Here is a 25,367-nt window from a genome sequence, read left to right as displayed (position 1 = left end):
TAGTAGCTGTGTTCTTGTATGCATATATGGGGTTTTGGGTAGTAAAGTTGCATATCTGCCACCACAGTGGATTTTATATTATTATTGTTAATGTAAGTCAGTATTAGTATTGATAGTTTTCACATATTATATTAATCGGTTTGTTAAACAAATTAAGTTCCTAACGGATAAATAAAGTTAATTGAATTGAATTGAATTGAATTGAATTGAATTAATATATTAGGCCTACTGCAAACATTTAGTGTAAAAATGCTAGTTACAAAAATGAAGTCTATTTTATTCAAGTATAAGTGGAAGAACCCCTGACCGAGTTTGTTGTTAGGGGTCAAATAAAAATAAAAAGTGTTTTAAAAAAGAAATCTTTTAATGCTGCAAGAAATGCCCACACATAGGCCTACTGTAAATAGGCTATTATACATAATTTTAAAAAAGGAGAAAGCCGTTAAGCATACCTATGTTGAGTATTTTTTTAATTTTCAGTTTCAGTTGCTCGACAGTGATCTTCTTCATTTGCTTTTCGCTGTCGCACAGATCGATGATAGTGTCTTCTCCCATTGGTCCATTTACTCTCAGCTGGATTCCCATTTTACTTCAGCCTGTTCACTATGAGACCTCTGTCACAGGTAGCGATGAATGCGCCCTCTCCTGCGTGCGTTAAGGTGCAAATGATCCCGCTGTGATAATAGTTATCGGACTGTGTCAACGAGAGAGAGAGAGAGAGAGAGAGAGAGAGAGAGAGAGAAAGAGAGAGAGAGAGAGAGAGAGAGAGAGAGAGAGAGAGAGAGAGAGAGAGAGAGAGAGAGAAGCAACATCAAACCACATGTCATCAGGGAAAGTAAAAGAGGCCTTTAATCGCCAGTCGGCCTCACTTCACCGAACAGGAGTGCGTGAGGAAACATGGGAGGGAAACTGTCAAGAAGGGAGAGGAGACGCACAGACAAAAAGAACAAAAGTGCTACACCTGAAAGCAGCAGGTTGACGATGATCATTATAGGCGGTGAACGTTGTTATGACCCTCATGATCCCACGCTTACTTTTGTGGATGGACCTGACGAGTTAGATTGTGAGTAACTACGATTCGAATTAAATTTTTTTCTTCGACATCTAGAAGATAAATATCTTTATAACAATAATGTTCAATTGATTAAATAAAGAGAAGAAAACACCATATAAGACTAGTTTTAATGAATATATTGACTACTGTAATGTTAATAATATATAACAAAACAAATATAACTAAAATATTGTAATACCAAATAAAACTTAATAGTAGGCCCTAATCAATAATATAATAATTGATGTAATAATCTAAAAATTAGTTTACAGCAATGGGGGCTAGACAGGGCTCCAGTAGCACAGGTGGGGTGGTAAAGCAGGATGGATAGCCGTCTTTGTAATTTATTTCTTCCCCATTACATTTTTTGACCGATTATTTATTTGCTTTGAGCCGCTCCCAGAAGGAGGGTGCTGTTCCTCTGAGAGAAGGTGACAGACACGCAGTACCGTCATCGTCATAATAAATCAAGGAAATAGTTGTAGCATCAGTAATAACAACAACAATAATAATATTAGTATCAATAATAACAACAATAATAATAATAATAATAATAATAATAATAATAATAATAATAATAATAATAATAATAATAATAATAATAATAATAATAATAATAATAATGTAACAATATACAAGGAAGATGAACAAAATAAAGAAGTAATAACCATCAAGGCCAATAACAATTCCAATAGCACAAGTGATTAAAAAAAGGAAAAATAATAATTTCAGGTTAGATGCGACTAATGCTGGGCTTACACTAGAGGACTTTTAAAATACTTTGAAAAGACTGAAGACTGAAACCCTCTTACATCTAAAGACAATCAACTCACACCTGAAGACAACTAGTCATTACTTTTCAGTCACAGACTGAGATTTTGAAAAGACAGGGGGTCTCATATTGCAAGACTACAACTAGATTCCTTCATGAGATTAATATTATTTCCGCAAACGCGATAGTGACTATCAGTGATGCCGGTGATGCATCGGACCTCTATTTTCAGTAACGAGTAATCTAACACGTTACTATGTCCAAACTAGTAGTCAGATTAAAATTACTCATCAAAGTCACTGTGCGTTACTTTTTCTGTCATTTTCCTTAGTAAAACATTTTACATAGCTGCACAAATGACTGCGATTGCGATTTAATGTAAATAAATGTGCACGCATGTGTCTCTGCTCCAACCGCTCCTCTCGTCTTTTTGGTAGCGCCCCTCGTTTCTGACATGTAGTGTGTGTGTGTGTGTGTGTGTGTGTGTGTGTGTGTGTGTGTGTGTGTGTGTGTGTGTGTGTGTGTGTGTGTGTGTGTGTGTGTGTGCGTGTGTGCAGCAGCATTACGGCCGAGTCTAAGGGGCCACTCACACTAGGGCCGCGGCCCCGTGCCAAAGCTCATTAGCATACTAAAGTCTAGAACGGTTGGCTAGTGTGACCACGCCATCCGTATTCCAGCACGGAACAGCCCCTTGGCCACGGCACACCTGGGAGAGGTGTGCCGTGGCCAAAGTACAGATGCTAATGAGATGACACGCGCACAAGCAAGCGCACAGGCGGCGTTCCTGACGTGAATTTATTAAGGATGCATTGTCCGTTAACGTCCGCTGCCTTACTAGTCGGCACCAGAATTGCCCACCACTTGGACTTGTAGCTATAATGTGTGAGAATTAACGTGTGTGTAAGCCTAGGTGTGGGCTAATAAAAGAGGGAGAGAGCTAATTAGGTCGGCTCAGAAAGCACAGCAAAAAGGTTTTCGTGTTTACTCACGTTCGTCAGATGATTTTTTTTCTTTTTCCTCCCGTCAGCTGTCATAACTGCATTTACGCATGGCGGTGGAGACGCACCCAAAACAACACACCGCGGCCCGGTGATAAGGAAACAGTAGCCTACACTAAGGTTTAACAAGAAACTTTATAAAGACACTTAAAAAAACGATCTCTGCCCATACAAAAAGTTCTGACTTGGATTTGATGGAGCGATCGATGTGTACAAAACCATCCGGATACATATGGTCTGATGACGGGCCGTTATATTAATAATAAACAGCGTGCTGCACAAATATGAGACTGTTCACCGCGACCTATTACGTCAAGACTACATTTAAAAAAAAACAATAGCTTAAGGATTCTCGTTGCTCTAATGTGGAAGTGGAATATTTGATGCAAATTTGGCCGGATGAAAATGTTCACAAACAGTCGTATAGTCGTACTCACTAGTGTGAGTGCGCCCTAAGCTGAACTGTGGCACAAATCAAACGTTTTTCCCCCCCATGAAATATAGCGTCTGCTATGGGGATATTTAGGATTCGGGTACGGTGACGTTGAAGAGATAGAAGTAGCCTATTTAAAACTTGGAAACTTATAGTCACGTGGCGACCGGTGGCCGCACACACCCAGTCTATCAACACATGAGACATCGCAGAGAAAAGTCAAATTAATGCATGAGAGTGAAGGGCCAAGTGTAGTACCCTGAAAAGGGGAAAGTAAATTATGACTCTGGACACGGTGCTCTCTTTGTCGTAGTTTACAAGAATGTATTCATATTTCAAAAAGTTTCACATACAATGTTCTCAAAATACTAAATAATAAAATGCAGAAAATATACAACTTCTTCACAAGCTAAGTAGGCTACTGTAATAATCTACACGAACTCAAATTAAATGCACAGAAAGAAAGAAAATATTACACTAGTACTTGTACCACTCCTGTGTAATTTTCTTCTCTCTAAAGAGTTACATAGTATAACACACACATCAATAATCAAGCCTAAATAAACACTTTAACATTTCCTATATAAGTACAATGTATTTTGCATAAACGAAACTCAAACGTGCTCTCATGGCGCACTCTAGTGGCCGTGGCGGAATAGCAGTTGAACTATTTAAGCTAGTCAATACAACTTTTAGCAAACAAACTAAACAACGCTTTAAACATATAAATTCAGTCACAATGTAAACGAAACGGTAACTAAACATATTATAAACCTATTCTAAACATTTAAGACCATAAATAGTCATATTCATCATCATACCTGAAATGGGGAAAGTAAATTATGACTCTGGACACGTGTCGTAGGCTGTGTCTTGATTCAGGTATTGCATGGGTATTGCAGCCTACGAAGGCTGCATTTGAAGACCGATTGCGTCATAGCGGCGCGCAAAGGCTGTCCCGTTTGCAAGGGCCTATCCGAAAAGTCCAATCTCCTAACCTATAAGCCTCCTTTCCTATGCCTTAACCCCTAAACGTCATCGGGGTTAAGGAGAGATGAAAGGTGCTGCCTATCGAACATAGGAAAGGACAGCGCTGTTTCAAATGAATTCGACTCCACTTTTCCTAACCGACGTCATTGCGCGACGACGAGTATTGCTGACGTGAGTCACTAGCGTGAAACTACACTATAGCCTATTCTCCGAAAATTGACCACAACAAGCGCTTGTTTGATCCATGCGTTCTTTTCATATTGATTTTAATCAGGTTGTCGCCAACAGAGTGAGAATCACTGCCATATATCCCAATTCACATGTGGAATAAAAAGAGGCTACACTTGTGTTGATGTTGAAATGAACTGCCCCCATTAACTTCATTAAATGTGAAGTTGGTATTTTATTTTCTTATGGTGTAAATTATGTGCTACGAAAATAACTATTATGATGTTGGTCTTTTATGAGTTCTTTATTATCTTTAGCCTGTGTGTGTGTGTGTGTGTGTGTGTGTGTGTGTGTGTGTGTGTGTGTGTGGGGGGGGGGGGGTAGTTTGTTTTAGCCGAGTTAAATCTTCCTCTCTTCTCCTCTCCTCTCTTCTGTTTTACCTCTCGTTCGTATTCGTGTAGAGTCGGTAAACTCCGGCGGTGGCCTGTTGCTTTAAATCTTGCCGCCGTAAAGGATTATGGGATACCACTATCTCCTTTCCTTTAGCATAGGTTGGTCAGGAGTAACCTATGCTAAAGGAGGGTTAAAGGATGAATCGAGGCTCCTTTCCTATGCCTTTCCTAAGCATTTGGAGAATTCGGATCACCTATCCGCCGAGTACTTCCGGTTCATCTCGATAGGAAAGGAAATTTCCTATGCAAAAAAAAGTTTTCGGATAGGCCCCAAGGCTCCTTGCAAGGCTCCTCATATGAGGTCGTGAAATGCAGCCTTCGTTTCACGGTTTTGAAGGCTGCATCAGATGTATCCTTCGCAGCCCAACATATCCCAAGATTCATTGCGTTTTTTTCAGAGATGGCATAAAATAAAATAAGAAATAACAAAACAGCAACGTGTTGCTCCATCTTCTTAACTTTTATCTTCCTTTCTTTTTTTCTTGTACTTTTTTTTCTTCTCATCTGGTAAGCAACTTCTTTTTCTTTTTTCCTCCATTGACAGGGCTGTCTCTGTTGGCAGCAATCAGGGTTGCTAGGCAGCACAGGAGCGGCGAGTCGTCACGCAAGGTAACGGTTACGTGAACCGGAAATACTCGTAAACGGAGACCTGCGGAGACCATCTCGTTTAACAAGGCTCGTTGGCCTTAAAACCGGCCTTAAAATCGGCCTTCATAGGCTATAGCCTTCATAGACCGCGAGACCGCGTCCTACCAAGTGCGTGGTCTCTGTAATGGGATACAGCTAACTTATTTTAGTTTTTCCTCCGTTGACAGGGCTGTCTCCGTTGGCAGCAATCAGGGTTGCTAGGCAGCACAGGAGCGGCGAGTCGTCACGCAAGGTAACGACTTGTTACGTAAACCGGAAATGCTCGTAAACCGAGACCTGCGGAGACCGTCTCATTTAACAAGGCTCGTTGGCCTTAAAACCGGCCTTAAAATCGGCCTTCATAGGCTATAGCCTTCAAAGACCGCGAGACTGCGTCCTACCAAGGCTGTAACCCCTGAATCAAGACACAGCGGTAGTTTACAAGAATGAGGCATGTGGCCAAGAGCTCCCCCTTCCGGACTCGACTCAGCAGGCATTACTAATCGATAACAGATTTACTAATGGATTAGTGAGTCGATCATAGAGATCTCTTATATTAAGGCCAAGACACACCGGCCAGATAATCGCCGTCGTAGTGTCGGTAGAGGGTCGGGACACGAATCTGTTTGGTGTGTGCCGTGACGTCGGCCGACGTAGAGGTCGTCGGGCTTGTTTTGAGCCGACTGTCTTTCATTTGGAGCAATTTGATTGGTGGAGGGCTAGCGAATCAGTGAAGCCCGGAAGTGAGGCGGGTAGCACAAACAGCTAACAGCAGCTAGCCATCGTTTTAATGTGTTTGTTCGTTTCGTTTTGAGAGTACTCACATGCATCAACCCTTGTTGACTGCTCGACACCATGCTCGACACTCTCTGCTAAAAATTGTGCTCTTATGGTCCATAAATATAAATACGTATTTCTATCTATGTTTATGCTCTAGAGAGCTGTCCCATCATTTCCGGCTTTCGTATTTTTTCGGGCCACAATACAGATTAGCGCCGCCTGCTGTTGTGGAGACATTACGTCCCGCGCAAGCGCAGAGCGTACGGAAAATAAGCAGTCGTCTCGGTGTGTTTTTTGGCCGCGACGGGAAAACTGGAGCTTCCTGAAACGGCGACTCCATTTTTTGGGTAGTCGGAACGAGTCGGACTGGTGTGTCCTGGCCTTTAGGCCTACACATTTTCACGGAGATTTTATAGTAATAGATTACCTAATGATAACAATAAAAATCAATCTATTACACAAGCACGTTAAGTTTAAAGACACTGCTACTGTCTTTGCACTTTGGAGGAATGCATTTATTTTCATGGGGGGAAAAACGTTTTTTTATTACATTTTTTAAACCATATTTTTTATTATTTTGAAAACAGTGTGCCAATAGGCTACAAGCCTACAAGCTTTATTTTATATATTTTCAATTATTCTTAATATGTGCATGTTTTAAATTGAGATATAGGCTATGGGTTTCAAAACCTGTAAAGTAACGTGTAAAGTAACTTGTAATCTAATTTAGTTACTTTTAACATCAAGTAATCAGTAAAGTAGCTAAATTACTATTTTAAGGAGTAACTAGTAATCAGTAATCGCATTACTTTTTCAAAGTAATTGTGGCAACACTGGTGATTATTTAATTAAAAAAATGTTAATTCAATATTCCGAGCAGGGGACTTCTTTTAATTAGGCTATTTGACCATATTTATTTCCTGATCTCGTCCCCCAATAACTTTAACTCCTAACCCTGTATTTGACGGTAAAGTGTTAAAGGGGTAGTTCAGGATTTTAGACATAGGGCCTTATTCCCAAGTTAGCCTTGGTGTTCTTTATCAGTGGAGACCGTTTTCAACACATTTAATTCAGTCCTTCTAGTTGCAGAGTGCGCTCGTGCTAAGCTAGCGCACGGCATCGGGGGGATACCAGCCTGCTACTAAAACAGTCTTACCCACTCCACAGTACACCCGAGGCCAATCAATTATAACGCCAGACTATCGATGTAAATGTCTGTGTTGATAGAATAATTTTAGAAATAAAACCAACCTCGCATCGCATGAATTATGGCATTTTGAGGGACTTCTTTCTTAGCAGCAGCGGACTTTTACTTTGCTGTGTAACCGAATCACTACAGCAGAAAGTAAACAGAGCAGCGTGGGACAGAAACTGAAACTGCACTGCCACCAGTCTACCGTCATTCTGTCCCGGTTCTCTGCTGCAGCTCCAGCGGGGGCTGTCTCTACAGACGCTCTTTCTCTTTCTGCCCTTTGAGCATCCCTCTCAATTCTTCATCAGTGTATTCCGGCTCGTACAGGTACGGGCAGCAGCAGGTAAACAAACTATTATAGAGCCTGTAACCTAGGTATTAGTCCGCCGCTGCCGCAGCCTACAAGGAATAAAGTCCCTCAAAATGCAATATGCGAGGTTGGTTTTATTTCTAAAATGATTCTATCAACACAGACATTTACATCGATAGTCTGGCGTTATAATTGATTGGCCTCGGGTGTACTGTGGAGTGGGTAAGACTGTTTTAGTAGCAGGCTAGGTATCCCCCCGATGCCGTGCGCTAGCTTAGCACGAGCGCACTCTGCAACTAGAAGGACTGAATTAAATGTGTTGAAAACTGTCTCCACTGATAAAGAACACCAAGGCTAACTTGGGAATAAGGCCCTATGTCTAAAATCCTGAACTACCCCTTTAAGGTTGCGCGGCTGTCAGCCTGGTTCTCCCGCCGAGGCTTCAAGGAAAAAGTTTCCGAAATAAGTCCCTGCACAGGCGGACACAGGTCACGACCATAAATAGTATAATAACGACTAATGCCGCTCCTCCTGCATCGTGCTTGGTGCATGCGAGAGTGTGACAGTGTTTACGTCATTTCGCTTGAGCCAACCCCTTGATAATATCAAACATGTTGGTAACACTTTACAATAAGGTACACAAAAAAAGAGTAGTTACCCTTTTAAAAAGAGTAGTTTACCTTTTAAAAAGGGTAGTTTACCTTTCAAAAAAGAGTAGTTACTCTTCCAAAAAAGGGTAGTTTACCTTTTAAAAAGCTTAGTTTACCTTTTAAGGTTAACTACTCCTTTTAAAAGGTAAACTACTCTTTTTTGGAAGAGTAACTACTCTTTTTTGAAAGGTAAACTACCCTTTTTAAAAGGTAAACTAACCTTTTTAAAAGGTAAACTACCCTTTATAAAAGGGTAACTACTCTGTTTTTGTGTAGGCCTACCTTAAGGCCAGGACACACCGGCCCGATAATCGCCGTCGTAGAGTTTCGAGGGGACGGAGGCACGAATCTGTTTGGTGTGTGCCGTGAAATCGGTCGTACTTGATGTCGTCGTGCTTCTTTTGAGCAGTCTTTCAGTTTGAGCAATTTGATTTGTGGAGGGCTAGCGAATCAGTGAAGCCCGGAAGTGAGGCGGGTAGCACAAACAGCTAACAACAGTTAGCCATCGTTTTAATGTGTTAGTTTGTTTCGTTCAGCGAGTAGGCCTACTCACATGCATCAACCCTTGTTGACTGCTCGACACCATGCTCGACACTCTTTGCTAAAAATGGTGCTCTTTATGGTCCATAAATATAAATACGTATTTCTATCTATGTTTATGGACTAGAGAGCCGTCCCATCATTTCCGGCTTCCGTATTTTTTCGGGCCACAATACAGATTAGCACCGCCTGCTGTTATGGAGACATTACGTCCCGCGCAAGCGCAGAGCGTACGGAAAGGCAACAGTCGGTTTTGTGTGTTCTTTGCACTTTTTCGGCCGCGACGGGAAGACTGGAGCTCCATGAATCGGCAGTCACCATTTTCTGGTAGTCGGACTGGTGTGTCCTGGCCTTTATTGTAAAGTGATACCAACATGTTTGATAATGTCGGAACGTCGAGACGGGAAGAAGACTGGCTGAAATCGGGTCAAATGACCACCATACACCAAACGACTGAGATTACGTGCGCGCGCCACAACTCCAGCAAGACTTCTGTGATTTCAGTCCGACATTGGAAGATTGTCTGCGACTGTCAAATCGCGTGAAAAGTCGTGTAGTGTAAGCCCAGCATAAGAGGACAAACATTTTTGAATGAAAAAATAGATAAACACAGAAAATGAGATAAATAAGCCATGTCCACCAATAAAATTTTTACACCATGACATTAATAATAATAATAATAATAATAATACTACTACTACTACTACTACTACTAATAATAATAATAATAATAATAATAATAATAATAACAAAAGTAAAAAGATAAGGGAAAATAGGCGGAAGTAAATAAACAATCATCATCAAAATTGTAATTCTAACACTGGTGATAATCATATACTAGTGTTTTACCCATTATCTTCATTAGCCCACAGTCTGTTTCATCTTTTTCTTGCTTTCGTCTGTCACATAGTTTTGTGCAGCGACTTCAAGTCTCTCAGAGCGAAGATGTCCTGTGGTCACACGGTCACTCCGACGTCTCTCCACGAATGGTGCAGCAGGTTGTTGGACAAGGTGCATCACTTCTCTTTTAACATGAAACATTTGAATATTTCCATACTTAAAAAACAAACAAACAGAAAATTAAATCACTATATGGTTTTTACGGAAATCACAGAAGAAAAAGTTGGAGTTCTGAGATTAAAGTCAGAATTCAATTTATTCTCTTTTGTGTAGCCATAGTCCTCTTCCTAGGTTTCTTCTGAAGAATAGAATAGAATATATTTATTGCCATTTGCATAGGTACAAGTACAAGTGCATTGGGATTCTTGTGCGAATCTCCCTGAGTCAGCTTCAATACAAACAATGTATAAATAGCATTATAACAGGAAAATTCAAAAAATGAAAATAAGAAGAATCGTAGAAAAGTAGAAAATAAGAATAAGTAACAGCTAAGTACCCTGTACAGAGGCTATTCTATCTTAAAACAAGATATAATACAATAGAATAAAAATAAATAACAAAGGGGAGCACTGTACAATAAGATGAGACACATTTTTCCCTGATTGCATTTAAGGTTAATATTAATATTGCACACTTTTACTGCACTGTAAAACAGTAGACTACACTGATTGTATACACACATGAAGTTATTATTGCACTTGAAATGTTGACATTATATTATTGAAATGTTTAAGGTTAATATTGCACACTTAAATTTAAATTGTACTACAAGGTGTAGAGCACTGAACACTGAGATGAAAAGAGACACACAAGGTTATTGCACTCAAAATGCTCACATTATGTTATATAATTGCATTATTTTAAGGTTAATAATGCACACAGATATTATGAGATTGACTACTGTCCATTTAGACTGAGATGTGGGGTGAAATACTTCCCTCCCATCTTAATGTCCTGTGCTACCAGTCTCACAGCAGCAGGGTAAAAGCTGTTGTGGTAGCGGGCCTTGTGGGTGGAGATGCTCTCTGGCCGGCGATGTCGCAGGTTATAGCCAGAGTTCCTCCATCCGAACAGAGCATGAGCTGGGTGATGTTTGTCCCTGAGGATGCACTGTGCTTTCCCCCTGCAGCGCTGTGTGTACAGTGTGTCCATGGAGGGGAGGTTAGAGCCAGTGATTCTCTCTGCAGTCTTTATGACCCGTTGAAGCGACTTCCTCTCGGACAGTGTGGTATTTCCAAACCACACTGTGATGGCATTGGAGAGGAGGCTTTCAACGAGTCCTCTGTAGGCCTGTGTGAGGGGCTGACCTTTAATTCCAGTCTTTTTCAGCAGCCTGATGAAATATAGCCGCTGCTGTGCTTTCTTCACTGTTTTAGCAGTGTTTTGGGCCCAGCTCAGGCTATCAGTGATGTGGAGACCAAGGAACTTGTAGCTGTCAGCCCGCTCCACCGTTGTCCCCTTGATGGTGAGAGGCTGCAGAGGAGGGGCTTTCCTCCGGAAATCCACAATTACCTCCCTTGTTTTGTCAATATTTAGAACTAGGTCGTTGACCTCTCCATAGATGGTGACTTTGTGGACTAGCTCCCTGTAAGAAGACTCATCCCTCCCTCTGATGAGGCCAAGGATGGTCGTGTCGTCCGCGTATTTAATGATTACGTTGTTATTGTCCTGGGGGGAGACGCAGTCATGTGTGTACAGTGTAAAGAGTTTTGGGCTGAGGCAGCAGCCCTGGGGGGTTCCTGTGCTGACTGTGAGCTCGGCAGAGACCTTGGTACCCATCCTCACCACCTGTGGTCTATCTGTAAGGAAGTCCAACACCCAGTTGCAGGTGGGTGTCGCTACTCCAAGGCCTGCCAGCTTTCCAATCAGCTTCATTGGTCGAATTGTATTAAAAGCAGAGCTGTAATCCAAAAAGAGGAGGCGTGCATATGTGTTATTTGTGTCCAGATGTTGTAGTGTGGAATGGAGTGCAAGGGCCACCGCGTCGTCCACTGATCTATTGGTGCGGTAAGCAAACTGTAGAGGGTCTACGGTGTCTGGAATCACAGAGTTGATGGAGTGTAGGACCAGCTTCTCCAGACACTTCATGGCCACCGACGTGAGTGCCACTGGCCTGAAGTCATTCAGTGCGGTTGTATGTGGCTTCTTAGGCACTGGGACTATGACTGATGCTTTAAAGCTGCGTGGGACGGTTTCCTGCCTGAGAGAGGTGTTGAAGATGTCTGTGTACACCTCTGCCAGCTGTTCAGCGCAGGCTTTAAGGACTCTGGGTGCCACCTGATCAGGGCCTGCAGCCTTGTGGGGGTTCACCTGCTTCAGAGCCCGAAGGACTTGTGTGTGTGTTACCTGTAGTGTGGTCTCCTCTGGGTTGTGGGGGTACTTTGTAGGGGTATCGATGTTCTGTCTGTCGAATCTGCCATAGAAGCTGTTTAGTGTGTCTGGTAGGGTGGAGTCACAAACTTCGACTCTGTTTGTGTTATTTTTGTAGTTGGAGATGGATTGTATTCCCTGCCACATGCTCCTTGTGTTGTTGTCCATGTAGCAGCGTTCAAGTTTTTGGGAGTATGTTCTTTTGGCCGCTCTGATGGACTTTTGTAGCTCGTACCGAGCATGCTTATACTCCATGGTGTCCCCTGACTTGAAGGCTGCACACCGTCTCCTGATCTTCATGCGTACATCTGCATTGAACCAGGGCTTTTGATTGGGAAACACACGAATGGTGCGGGAGGGAATACAGACAGAGGTGCACCAGTCTATATAGCTGCTTACAGTGTCTGTGTATTCATCAATGTTTGTTGTGGCTTCCTTAAAAATGTTCATGTCAGTGGCCTCTAAGCAGCCCTGCAGTTCAGCCAGTGCACTGTCAGTCCACATCGTAACAGTTCTGATTGTGACTGGGTTTGCTTTCAGCTTTGTGATGTAGGTGGGTCGTAGCAGGACTGCTATGTGGTCAGACTTTCCAAAGTGAGGTTTGGGGACAGCAGCATAAGCATTTTTGATGTTACTGTAGCAGTGATCCAATGTGTTGTTACCCCTGGTGGGGAAGTTAATGAACTGGTGGAGTTTGGGCATACGTTTGCGGAGGTTACAGTGATTAAAGTCCCCTGTGATAATAAAAGCAGCATCTGGGTATGAGTTCTCATGTCTAGAGATCATGTCGTGCAGTACTTTGAGTGCGTTGTCCTCGTTAGCAGAGGGGGGGATATAAACTGTGCTCAGTATAATGCACTGTAGTTCTCTAGGTAGGTAAAATGGTCTGCACTTTATGGTGATAAACTCCACGTCTTCTGTACATAACTGGGATATTACCGTATTGTTGGTGCTCCAGGACTTTTTGACAAGAATCGCTGTCCCACCCCCACGGGTCTTGCCGCAATCCGCAGCCTTGCGGTCGGCTCTGAAGAGCGAATAGCCTGCCGGTGTTATGGCTTCATCGGGAGTCCTGTCTCCGAGCCACGTTTCACAGAAACATAGCGCAGAGCAGTCCTGGGTGTACCTCTGCGTAGTCATCCTACTGAGAAGATCGTCCATTTTATTTCCCAGCGACTGGACGTTGGCGAGAAGTATAGCCGGGAGGGTTAGCCTACCCTTGCTAACAAGGTAGCGGAGTCTCCGCTCTGCGCCGCCCCGTCTGCCTCGCCTCCGTGTCGGTCTCCGGGTGCCAGGCAAACCCCCGGCTGTGGCCTGGGCCTGCGTTGTTATGGCATGAAAGTGTAGCTCCGGGAAGGAGTCGAGCAGTTTTACATTAAAATGTCCTTTGTGAGTCATCTCACCAAGCTGTATCAGTGTCGCCCGTTCATACTTGACACTAGCCTTAGCGTACCGCACATTAAAAGAAAGAAAAGAAAACAATAGCACAAAAACTACGAAAAACTTGACTCGGGGAGCTACGCTATGTCGCACACAGGGGAGCGCCATCTGCTATTCTCTCCTATTCTGGAGAGAATAGCAGAAAAAGCACACATTTCTGAGCATTAAAAAAAAGTAAGTCTCTAACCCATTCCTGTGAGGAGTTATGAATTTTTAAAGAAATAACCAAATGCTCACTCCAGCCGCTAGGGGAATCCGTGTACCTTCCGTTCAATCCATATCCGTTTGGAAATTAAAACACGAAAAACTAAAAAAACTGTTTGATTTCATTTTTTTATTATTTGTTTCGTTTAAAAAAAAATTAAAACTGACTTTTATTCAAAATATGCCTGTAAAACATGAATTGATTGCCATTTCTTATTGTTTATTTTCCATGTTGCCCTTTACATACAAAAATGGGAAAGTAAATGTAAAACATGTGCATTTTCATTTTTTAAGTTCCAAATAATAATTTATATTAATCAGCGGGTTAAACTGTATCCCGCTGCCACAATGCCACGAGCTATGCGCGGCTAGCGCCGTGATGGCTCTGACCCATAGACCGTGGCTATCTCCGTCTTTTAAGAAGGCTAAAGCCTCTTGTCGGTAGTGGAAACGCATGGCAGATCTAGTAGGGTAACCCTGCCGAACCGTGCCGAACTGTACTGCTCAGAGGAAACCAGGCATGATCTAAACAGCGACAGACATACAGCTGTTGATCCAGATCAAAACGGGACAAACCACCAAATGTATAATCTTTATTGAGGGGGAAACATATTTTGGCTGACTGCCAAAGGCTGCTATGTCATAGTCTGTCATAGGCTACCATCAAGTGCCTTATTTTACAAAAAGCTCAATTCAAATGGCCTATATAGCCTAAACGTGGACAACATATAGCCTAGACAAGTTTCTTCTTTCCTCGACACACACACACACGCGCGCGCACACACACACACACGCGCGCGCGCGCGACCCTTACACTGGGCGATTGCCCACTTTGACTCGGCAGGTGAAGTGAAGACAGGGAAAAAAGAGAGACAGAGAGGACGATCGCCTCAGACGCAATTTTCACTCGTGGACCTAACCAATAAAAATGCTTTCATATGCAGCTGTCTGCACCGGGGCTCATGCCTCAGCTGATCACGAGTATCAATAACATTATCAATAATGTAGGGTGTGTCCCTCAGTTCCCAGTGCGATGCTGACGTCCGCACGTAATCGGTGATTAATGAATGCAGAGTTAAACAAACATTTATTAGATGATTATGAGACCCAAGGCAATTGCCTACCTTTGCGCAATGGTTAAGTTCGCCTCTGGGCGCGCGCGCACACACACGCACACACGCGTGCGCACGCACTTCTTTCACTAAATTGAAACATGTATTTTTCAAAATCAACATTTAGGCCATTATTCTCATATTTGATATCCTGGTCATGAATTGTGATTAAAAATGGATAAAAACGTGTTTTTAGTATAATATATAATGTAGATGAGAGGATGATTATTAAAAAAACAGGTCACTTTTCGTTTTTCGTGTTTTGATTTCCAAACGGATATGGATTGAACGGAAGGTACACGGATTTAGGGGGCAGCCAAAATAAGAAAAAGCACATTTTAGCAACGTGGGAAATGGTAAATGGCAATCTTGCTTCACCGCTATTACTGTTTCCTCCAGTGCTTTATGGCGAAGTAAAACCAAAAAATAAAAATAAAACTATTTTTATTTTTAGTGCTGAACAATTAATGTAGGCTACTAGCAAGCGTGGTGTGTCTGCGGCTCTGTGCGCGCTAAACGAGCAGGAGCATGCTAGTGTTGGCCTACAAGATTTATTTCCTAATTTTCCATGCTGCTTTATTTTTATGTTTTAAATTGGGAAAAACTAATTCCAAAACAACCAATAACCTCTGTATTTAAAAATAAATCAAAACAATAGAAGTTGCACTTTTATTTAATTGTAGTTTGTACTGTCTGCATGTTTGCACACAATGTGTCCCTGTACATATAGTAAACAAAATTGGACAACTGTAAGGTCAGTGCCTGTTGTATTTGTGTATTCAAATAAACAGTTGTTTATTTCATTTGTGCGTATTGGCATCTTTGAGCAAGCAAAATACATCTCCTATTCCCATGGCCAGCAGCAACCTTTACTAAGACATTTCCTGGGGGGTACAGAGATCCCTTGTGATCCGTGATAATGTAGGTTACAAATGTAGGCTGAGTGATAAAGCATATTACTGAAAAACAAAGCTAGGGATTTGGAGTTGACATACAGTATCTCACAAAAGTGAGTACACCCCTCACATTTCTTCACATTTTTCTTTATATCTTTCCATGGGACAACACTGAATAAATGACACTTTGATACAATGTAAAGTAGTCAGTGTACAGCTTGTATAACAGTGTAAATGTACTGTCCCCTTAAAATAACTCGACACACAGCCATTAATGTCTAAACTGCTGGCAACAAAAGTGAGTACACCCCTTAGAAAAAATTTACAAATTGGGCCCAAAGTGTAAATATTTTGTGTGGCCACTGGCCACCATTATTTTCCAGCACTGCCTTAACCCTCTTGGGCATGTAGTTCACTAGAGCTTCACAGGTTGCAACTGGAACCCTCTTCCACCCATTTATGACAGCATCACAGAGCTGGTGGATATTAAAGACCTTGCGCTCCTCCACCTTCTGTTTGAGGATGCCCCAAAGATGCTCAATAGGGTTTAGGTCTGAAGACATGCTTGGCCAGGCCATAACCTTTACCCTCAGCTTTTTTAGCAAGCCACTGGTCGTCTTGGAGGTGTGTTTGGGGTCGTTATCATGTTGCAATACCACCCTGCGGCCCAGTTTACGAAGGTTGAGTGCACGTGGTCAGCGTCATACACAGAGGTTGGCTTTGGAAAATAGACGTATGAGTGCTGCCAGCATTGCTGAAGGGCTTGAAGGGGTGGGGGGTCAACATGTCAGTGCTCAGACCATACGCCACACTCTGCATCATAATGGTCTGCATGGCTGTCATCCCAGAAGGAAGCCTATTCTAAAGATGATGCACAAGAAACCCCACAAAAAGTTTGCTGAAGACAAACAGACTACGGACATGGATTACTGCAACCATGTCCTGTGGTCTGATGAGACCAAAATACATTTATTTGGTTCAGATGATGTTAAGAGTGTGGAGCGGCAACCAGGTGAGGAGTACAAAGACAAGTGTGTCTTGCCTAGAGTCAAGCATGGTGGTTGGAGTGTCATGGTCTGGGGCTGCATGAGTGCTGCCAGCACTGGGGATCTACAGTTCATTGAATTCTAACATGTACTGTGACATACTGAAGCAGAGCATGATCCCCTCCCTTCATAAACTGGGCCGCAGGGCAGTACTGCAACATGATAACGACCCCAAACACCCCTCCGAACGACCACTGGCTTGCTAAAGAAGCTGAGGGTAAAGGTTATGGACTGGCCAAGCATATCTCCAGTCTTAAACCCTATTGAGCATCTTTGGGGCATCCTCAAACGGGAGATGGAGGAGCGCAAGGACTCTAATATCCACCAGCTCCTTGATGTCGTCATGAATGGGTAGAAGAGGGTTCCAGTTGCAACCTGTGAAGCTCTAGTGAACTACATGCCCAAGAGGGTTAAGGCAGTGCTAGAAAATAATGATGGCAAAACAAAATATTGACACTTTGGGCCCAATTTGGACATTTTTTCTTAGGGGTGTACTCACTTTTGTTGCCAACAGTTTAGACATTAATGGCTGTGTGTCGAGTTATTTTGAGGGGACAGTAAATTTACACTGTTATACAAGCTGTACACTGACTACTTGACATTGTATCAAAGTGTCATTTATTCAGTGTTGTCGCATGGAAAGATATAATGAAATATTTGAAGAAATGTTAGGGGTGTACTCACTTTTGTGAGATACTGTATGTACGTTATTTTGCCATTATTTTACTGGTCCGGCCCACTTGAGATCAGAGTGTATGTGGCCCTCGAACCAAAATGAGTTTGACACCCCTGCTCTAAACCTTTTTATGTCCCACATGTTGTAACATTAGGCTTTATTTAAAAATTCTGTTCTCTTTATAAATTAAACCCAACTCAAATCCGAATCCATTAAAATATTGAGTGATGACTAATCCAGCAGCTAAAGTGGTTACGTCTCTTCTTGTTATGTCAGGATGTTTATAAAATAAGGTAAAGCCAAGCCACATGTAACTTAATAAATCAACATACACGTAAATTATAAAGGTACAGGTATGTTCAGGCCTTTTTAAAGTAACAACCTTTGCATGTTGAGCTATACATTGAGCATTCACGTGGTACACACTAGGCCTATATATCCAGTAAGATGTATTTTTGTCTCTATATTTTGTCTTTGAAATTAGCTATATACCATTTTGTCTGTTGTTGGACAACAAGGAAGAGTTTTTTTTTGTGAAAAAAAAGTGTTAAACTGCCTGCGTCTTATTCAACTCTGGATTACTGCTTTCTTGGTGACAGCGGCGGATAGAAGAAAATAACCAAATTAACAAATAAATGTTGGTTTATAGCTGTGAACCCACAATAAATTGCTCGAAAATCTTCTCAGTTTTTATTCACTTGAAATGTTTTCTTTTGGTCTTATTTGTTAAAGGATGACTGCAGGTTTGTGTGTGGCCTACCTGGATGTAATGTGGAATGGCCCTTCAAGGAGGTTTGTAAAATGGCTCTTCTGACCCCTGAAGAAATTGAGAGCTTTGAAAAGAAAATATTCAGATATGCTGCCAAGAATTACCTGGATGTCAAACAAGTAAGTATCTTGGTTTAACTAATACACAAAAAATGCTGTACCTTCAAGTAAAATGTTGAATAAAAAAGTAAAACAATTTTTTTTACTTTTATTTAACAGTGTCCTGGTTGCAATTCTCGTGCCATGAGAGCTGATCTCAACGATCTGTGTGTCGAATGCACAGTGTGCAAAGCTGCCGGAAGGAGGACTTATACATTCTGCTGGCAGTGTTTGAGGGAATGGAAAGGTCCGGCTCCACGTTCAGATCTCTGTGACAACAACGGCTGCTTCAATCAGGCTTTAGAAACACTGAGAAACTGTCCAGCTATGGTCTTTGATCAGGTGAAGGGGGTCACCGGCTGTCCCTCTATCCGTGCCTGTCCCACCTGTGGTTTGCTTCTTGAGCACAACAAAACCAATTGTAAAAACCTTGTCTGCCTCAGATGTAAGGTGGAGTTCTGTTTTGTGTGTCTGAAGCTCACTGCAGAGTGCCAGAAGCTAAGCCCAGGCTCGCATTACAAGCAGTGCTCCACTGGTGTAGCCCCCAGACAGACCTCTATACCTGTGTGGCAGAACAAATAATTCAGTAACATTTTACAATAAGGGCACATAAATTAACTGATAGTTAATGCTTACTTTATGCTATTAATGGTTAGTTAATGCATAGTTAATGCTTATTAAGCATCTAAACCTCGTCTTAACCTCTGTACCTGTGTGGCGGAGGTAATAATTCTGTTGATTTCACACTGTGATCTCAAGAAATACAAATACTTCCTTTCCTCCATACTTGCACAAATCAAAACAGTTATAAACACGTCTTATGAATATTCAAATGTTTTTGGTTTTATAAGAATGTTTTTGTTTTCTGTTAATAGGTGCTGTATCTAGATCAGTCTCACTTCAGGAAATTGTTTAAAAGACTTAAAGGAATACTTCACCCATACGGAACCAGCATTCTATCATTATAAAATCGCTATTATAATATAATGAATAAGGTTTTTCTTCCCTCAGTCTTCCCATGGCCCATCTTTCCTGTTACACAGTGAGACCATAAAAAACTCTTTCTGCCTTGAGTTCGATACACCTTCATATTTCCACCAGTGAAGTAGGTATTTCTACAAATGACCTTGGTGGCAGAAACAATTAAATGTTGTAGGCTACTGTAGTGGAATAATGGTTCCCACTAACATAAGATTACTACTAGGAAGGAGACATCTCAACAGACTTCAAGGTAGACGCGGAGAAGTAGAAGATCAGGTCTGAACAGGTTACTTTATTAAAGGTTGACATCAGGGTTTCAGCGAGTAGACAGTCTCTACTATTCAACACAGATGTACTTAGTCATGACAATCATTCAGATCTTATCTCATCCTATCCTAGCTTATTCTCAACTTGGGGGTACGGGAGTCCCCAACAGCAGCCTTCTTTTCCTCGGGCGTAAAAGCGCCCCGAGTGGTACTCACTGGGCCTTTTTTATCAGCCAAGCTGGGTGTGTGTGTCTGTCTGTGTGTGACTGAGAGCGTGCATGTGTGTGTGAGAGTGTGTATGTTTGTGTGTAACATCTCTAATGTCAGATCTGGGCTATTTGTAGCAAGATATTGCAACACGTGTCCCTATCTTTCTGCTGTCTCTTGCGACATGTGTTGTTGTGCAGCTTGTGTGTCAACAAGGTTAACCCTAAGGTTGCTTGCTTACTGGTCAACTCAGAGAGTTCTGTATTAACTTCTTTTAAAATGATAACATAAATATGTTGCAAATCCCTACATACCCCTCCTTGCGCCGCTTCTGTGGCGCACAAGAGAATTTCAACATTTAACCTTAGAGCATGGAAAATGCAAAACCTTTAAACTCAACAAAAATCAATAATGATAAACTTTGGCAAAATAAAACTACAGTGGCCACTGTTAACTTAATAGTATGAACCTTAATAAAACCTGTTAGACCCTTTTTAAAATTCAACAACAATAACAATAATGAACAGCATATTATGACAAAAACTCAAACAATTGTCTTTCATTCTTTGTTCTTCGGACCATTGTCCAGTCCCGCGAATACCCGCGCACTTGCGAGAAACGACACGAGCATATCTTGGAATTGCTTCAACAGGCAATTTTTTCCCAGTGCGGAAAGGCACAAACGCAACAGCCCCCCCTATTTCAACTATTTTGGGGGCTGGAGGACCCCCAGTGGTGCACCCATGCATTGGTGCGTGGCTGGGCATTGATGACTTGTGCAACTGGATCCGTTGAGAAGGGAGACGAGAGCGAAGACCTCTCGATTTCAGATGATGACGTTGACGACTGGAACCCCTCTGATCCTCTGATGTTGGCGACGCTGCCGGCGGTAGAAGGAACTTCTCGTTGACCGGTTTCGACCGGTGTCGAGTTGCTTCCTCCTGACAGGTGGCACCCCTCTTGCTGGCTGTGTAGAGCTGGCTGGGATGAGTTGAGCTGTGTGGAGGACGGAAGACGACCCTCGATTTTGGCTGTCAGCTGGCCTGTGACATCACGACTTGGCCTTGCCAGTGACATCACGCTGATAGCACGGGTTGAGAGCGTAGCTTAGCATCTTAGATCACAGCACGATATTCCCCCAATTGTTCACAGACAGAAACAGGATTCTGCACCTGTTTTTTATCGAGGCCATCCAGAGAGACAGTGATAGAAAGAGAAGAGATAGATAGGGAAAATAATCCTATCTGACAAAAACTTCTAAATAACTCTCTACTCCTTATTAGATAACTGATCTTGTCTTTGTTATGGGAAGTTTTGTCTGCCTCACTTAATTTTGTAACCTAGGTTTACTGTATTAATGCACATAACTGTAACCTACTCACACTTGATATAAAGCTTTTTGGAAAAACTAACTGTAACATTAACAACAAACAATAGGTTTTGTTCTTACTCTATTTAATAAGATTGATCCTGAACCCTAAATAAATCACTTATAACTCATTCTCTTCTTAAACGGATATTAAGTATTTCGATCATTATCTCTTTTTAACCTTACTTTGCTTGTAGTGTTTTCTTATGTGGCCTTATCATTAATAATGTACTTATTACCTTTCTTTAACATGTACTTATATTATTTTTAATTAATGTGCTTCCTCAAACTCCCCTCCTTTTCAAATTTATTTTTGAAACACAAAGAGGAGCATATTTAGTTAAAAATTCAGCTAAAAATAAGATTTTCACTGAGTAGTGAGCAATTGTATTCAAACAGGAACCAACAAACATGTGGCTTTCTCCCATGGCCCCTTAACAATAAACTCACAACGGTTTATAAATTTAGAATAGTAACCCTTTTTCAAAAAATCCAATTCCTTGAATCGGTATGGCGTAAAGAAGCAACCCTTAAAAAAAAAATCAGGTATTCTGAAAGTGTGAGAATAAGGTTGGTTCAAAATCCTACTAAAACAACAATTATTCTTTATTATCTTTAAAACTTCTTTACGTGGGAAAATGTATTCTTCATAATCTTTAATACCTCTTTACTTGGGAATATTTAAAACACTACTCTCTTTCTGAAATAATATTATAACCCTCACGTCATGCTTTCTTTTTGACTGAGAAAAAAACAACACAATCTTTTATTGATTTGAAACTGGTAAGACACTAGTTGTATTTTTATTTTTATTTTTTTTAAATAACCCTAAACCTGTTTTTCTTCAATGCATAAAAAAGGGGAAACCTATTAGTTATCAACCCGGTCCTTTATACTTTTAAATCCTACGTATCTACTTTTATCAAAACATTATGTCGTTTTAAAGGCATAACTAGATTAGTTTATGTCCAAAACAGACCTATTCCACTTGCTTGCTTGCACACAATTCCTAAATTTAGGGGAAAACACCATAATCAGAAAATTGTCACATTAGAGTACTTGCACTTTTTTAAGTGGAGCTGGTGATTCCACCCTCCTTTGACAGACGGAATGTCCACTTTTTCAGTTTAGTTGCAAAGGAACCCATCACATCCGCTGCTTCAGTGTCTTTTTCATCCTAAAACACAAGTCAGATGTCAGGAATGTCATTATGGCACATGTTACTTGCCATCTTTGTAGTTCTTTCATCCTGTAGTCCACACAGGGCATTGAGTGTCACTTTTGGCATGGTATTACTTTGCCACGTGCATATAAGCCTCCATTTTTGTAGTTCACTGGGCATTGGCAGAGCGTTCTCTGCCGGTATGCGTTGGCTCCGTCTGACTCGATGGCTCCAGACCATACTGAAACTGGATACTGCTCTGAGCAGAGCAAGTGACTTCTTGAATCTCAGTCCATTTGTTTTTATATATCTTTTTGTAAATTGTCTCTTTGCGGTATCGGTGATGCCAGGCAACTTGTTTTCTTTTTTATACTTTTTTTCTTTTTTCTTGATATTATATACATTTTTATTTTATTTTCTTCTTTGGGCAGAGAAAGAGTACTTTAAAACCTGTGACAACATTCAATTTTTAGTGCCCCATGACCCAATTGCAAGCATAATCCTTTATTTAGAATCGTCTTTAGATCGTCTTTTATCAATAGTAACTCTTACTATCATGAAAAGGGGATTTATTTGTTCATCTAACTCTTCAAACCAAATGCTAAATCTTTTCTTTCAGTGCACTGTAATTGTTTCTTTCAGTGCACTGTCTCAGTTAAACAGCTTCTGGAAGAGAAAAAGGAAATGTCACACATTTAAATAGAACCAAAGAATTCTCAAACTTTCAAAATGTTGTTCACAAAAATCTCTTACTTTTAAACTAATCACGATGTTACTCAAAAGATTTTATTACTTACCCAAAAACCACAGGATTTACTGTTTTTTACTGCAATTTTTAGAGCATACTTTTCAGCCTACTCAGATGTAAAACTCAATTAAAATCACTTAACTTATTTTTCTGCTTCCGTACGTTTTTTGGCTCTCTTTGACTTCTTCAAACCTTCAGCTATTTTAACCATACAAATACCAAAATGTTCAGCTTTCTAAGGACATGTATGGACCTTTTTTAAAATGTTTCTACCTTTTCAAATATTTCCAATATGCAGCTTTTTACCAAATTATTTTAACATTGTAGCGGATAGGAGCAGCATTCCAAACCGCTAAAACTTCCTCCGCTTTGAAACCTATTTCCTCCTGCATTTTTTTCAGCTAGAGACTCTATTCAAACGTTGAACAATTCACATTAATTACAGCTATTACATTTTTGACAACTTTTTAATATCTTCAACTGCCTTTGAACAAATACAGTTTTAGTTTTAAGCTCTTTTTTTTCAAACTCTTTCTAAATTTATAATGGGATCCGGATGGGACGGAATGTTCAGAGGCAGAGTGGGGGAACCAACTCTTACAGTGTAGAATTGGTGTAAAAATACACCACAACCTATGACATAACTGCCTCTCACTCCCACAAATGAAACACTACATGGATAATTTTTACATCAAAATGTAGGACAGATTCTGCCGATCGCATAGATGTGACTACTGAGCAATCGGACCTACCCAATGGGAGGCCTGGGCTTTCAAGTTAAATGGTGTCCATCCAACTGCCGCCTCGATAACTGAGACATGACATTTTTGGAGAAAGGCAGACTGTACCACACATTCAAAATGCTCTGGTTCTCATATTCTTTACATTACAGGCACAATCTTCATACTGTGTCTTCATCAGATTCTTCCGGTTCTAACGATAAAATAATTTTTTCAGTTAGACTCATGGTCCGTCAGTTAGAGACAGTGGTTTTAGGTGAAGTTTTGGATGAAATGACCTCTCTGAGGCCTCTAAAAGGTGGGATTTATGCCTGATCAAAGACCCTCAATGAGACATACACTCAGCTGGGTGACTCACTCTGCCCATTTAAGGGCAATTTCACTTTTCTTTTTTCTAGATTTTTTCCTCTTTTTTTCGCTTTATTAGACAGTTTGGAGAGACAAAGTTGAAATGGGGTAAACACTGTGCTCTTTGAAGGCATATTTCACACATGAATACATTTTTCATGTCTTTCAATAATAATTTTATCTAGAATGTTTAAATATTCCACATTGTTTCAATTAGAGTTCAACAATTCACTACCGTTCATACTTTAGACTATTTATTACTTTTCCACCTCTTCATACTCCTTTAGCTGATTCATTACCTTCTCTTTCTAGGTAGTTTATCTCCAAGTCCATTCAATTACTATTTCATAGTTTTAGATTTTTATCCATGTCTTTCAATGTATTCATAATTTCAGAAATAAATATTGTTCAAACCTCTATATTTTCAACTCTTCAACTCCTTTTAAACTTATTTTACACAATTATGTCCTTTATAAACTTTTTCAAATCTTCATACTCAGCTACCCAGTTTAGCATAAGCTGTTTCAGCATTCACACACATTTTCAGCAGGAAATGCATTTTTTAGTTAAACTTATTTTTTACTTAATTTCAAAAGGTTAGTAACCCTTACCTAACAATTCAACCTATAGCACTTTTTTAAACCTTCAAAATCAATGATTCTGTTTTGGTTCCTTTTGGAAATAAATGTGGCAAATCACACTTCAATGACTCTTACTAGAATTAAGAGATATTCTCAATTAAACACTGAACATTTTCACAAACAAGACAGACGTTTTTATCCTTTTTCAAACCCACATGAACAACGTACAACACACGTCCTTCACACACTCCTGGGACTATGTTACAAATTTCAGGTGACAATGCAATTTAACGCTTCTGTATAGCTTCCAATTACATTTGAGGAACAATGGTTACAGATCAGTGAAACTTCACTGTTGCTTCTTTTGTATAAAACTGAAACCCCTGTAAGGTATTTTTACACAGTTTAAATGATACTTATGCTTACTTAGTTTTTAATTAATACATGTACTCACAGTTTAATAAACCCATATCTTTACTTAGTTTAAT

The 25,367-nt window shown here is 40.8% G+C and overlaps 1 protein-coding gene across 1 annotated transcript; it reads left to right on the top strand.

Annotated features, from left to right (window-relative positions):
* Positions 1–897: 897 nt before the first annotated feature.
* Positions 898–22,123, top strand: LOC307269510 (uncharacterized protein; the record flags this gene model as incomplete). The annotated part of the gene is made up of 4 exons (XM_080052485.1): positions 898–1,063; positions 9,877–9,977; positions 18,343–18,498; positions 18,598–22,123. The coding sequence occupies 4 exons, from the start codon at positions 898–900 to the stop codon at positions 19,057–19,059; spliced, it is 885 nt and encodes a 294-aa protein (XP_079908611.1). The 3' UTR covers positions 19,060–22,123.
* Positions 22,124–25,367: the final 3,244 nt, after the last annotated feature.

Source organism: Ammodytes marinus (genome assembly GCF_949987685.1).
Source record: "Ammodytes marinus genome assembly, chromosome: 23".
NCBI classification, from domain to species: Eukaryota; Metazoa; Chordata; class Actinopteri; order Uranoscopiformes; family Ammodytidae; genus Ammodytes; species Ammodytes marinus.
The sequence above is the reverse complement of the archived record's forward strand: the minus strand, read 5'-3'. Positions and strand labels throughout refer to the sequence as shown.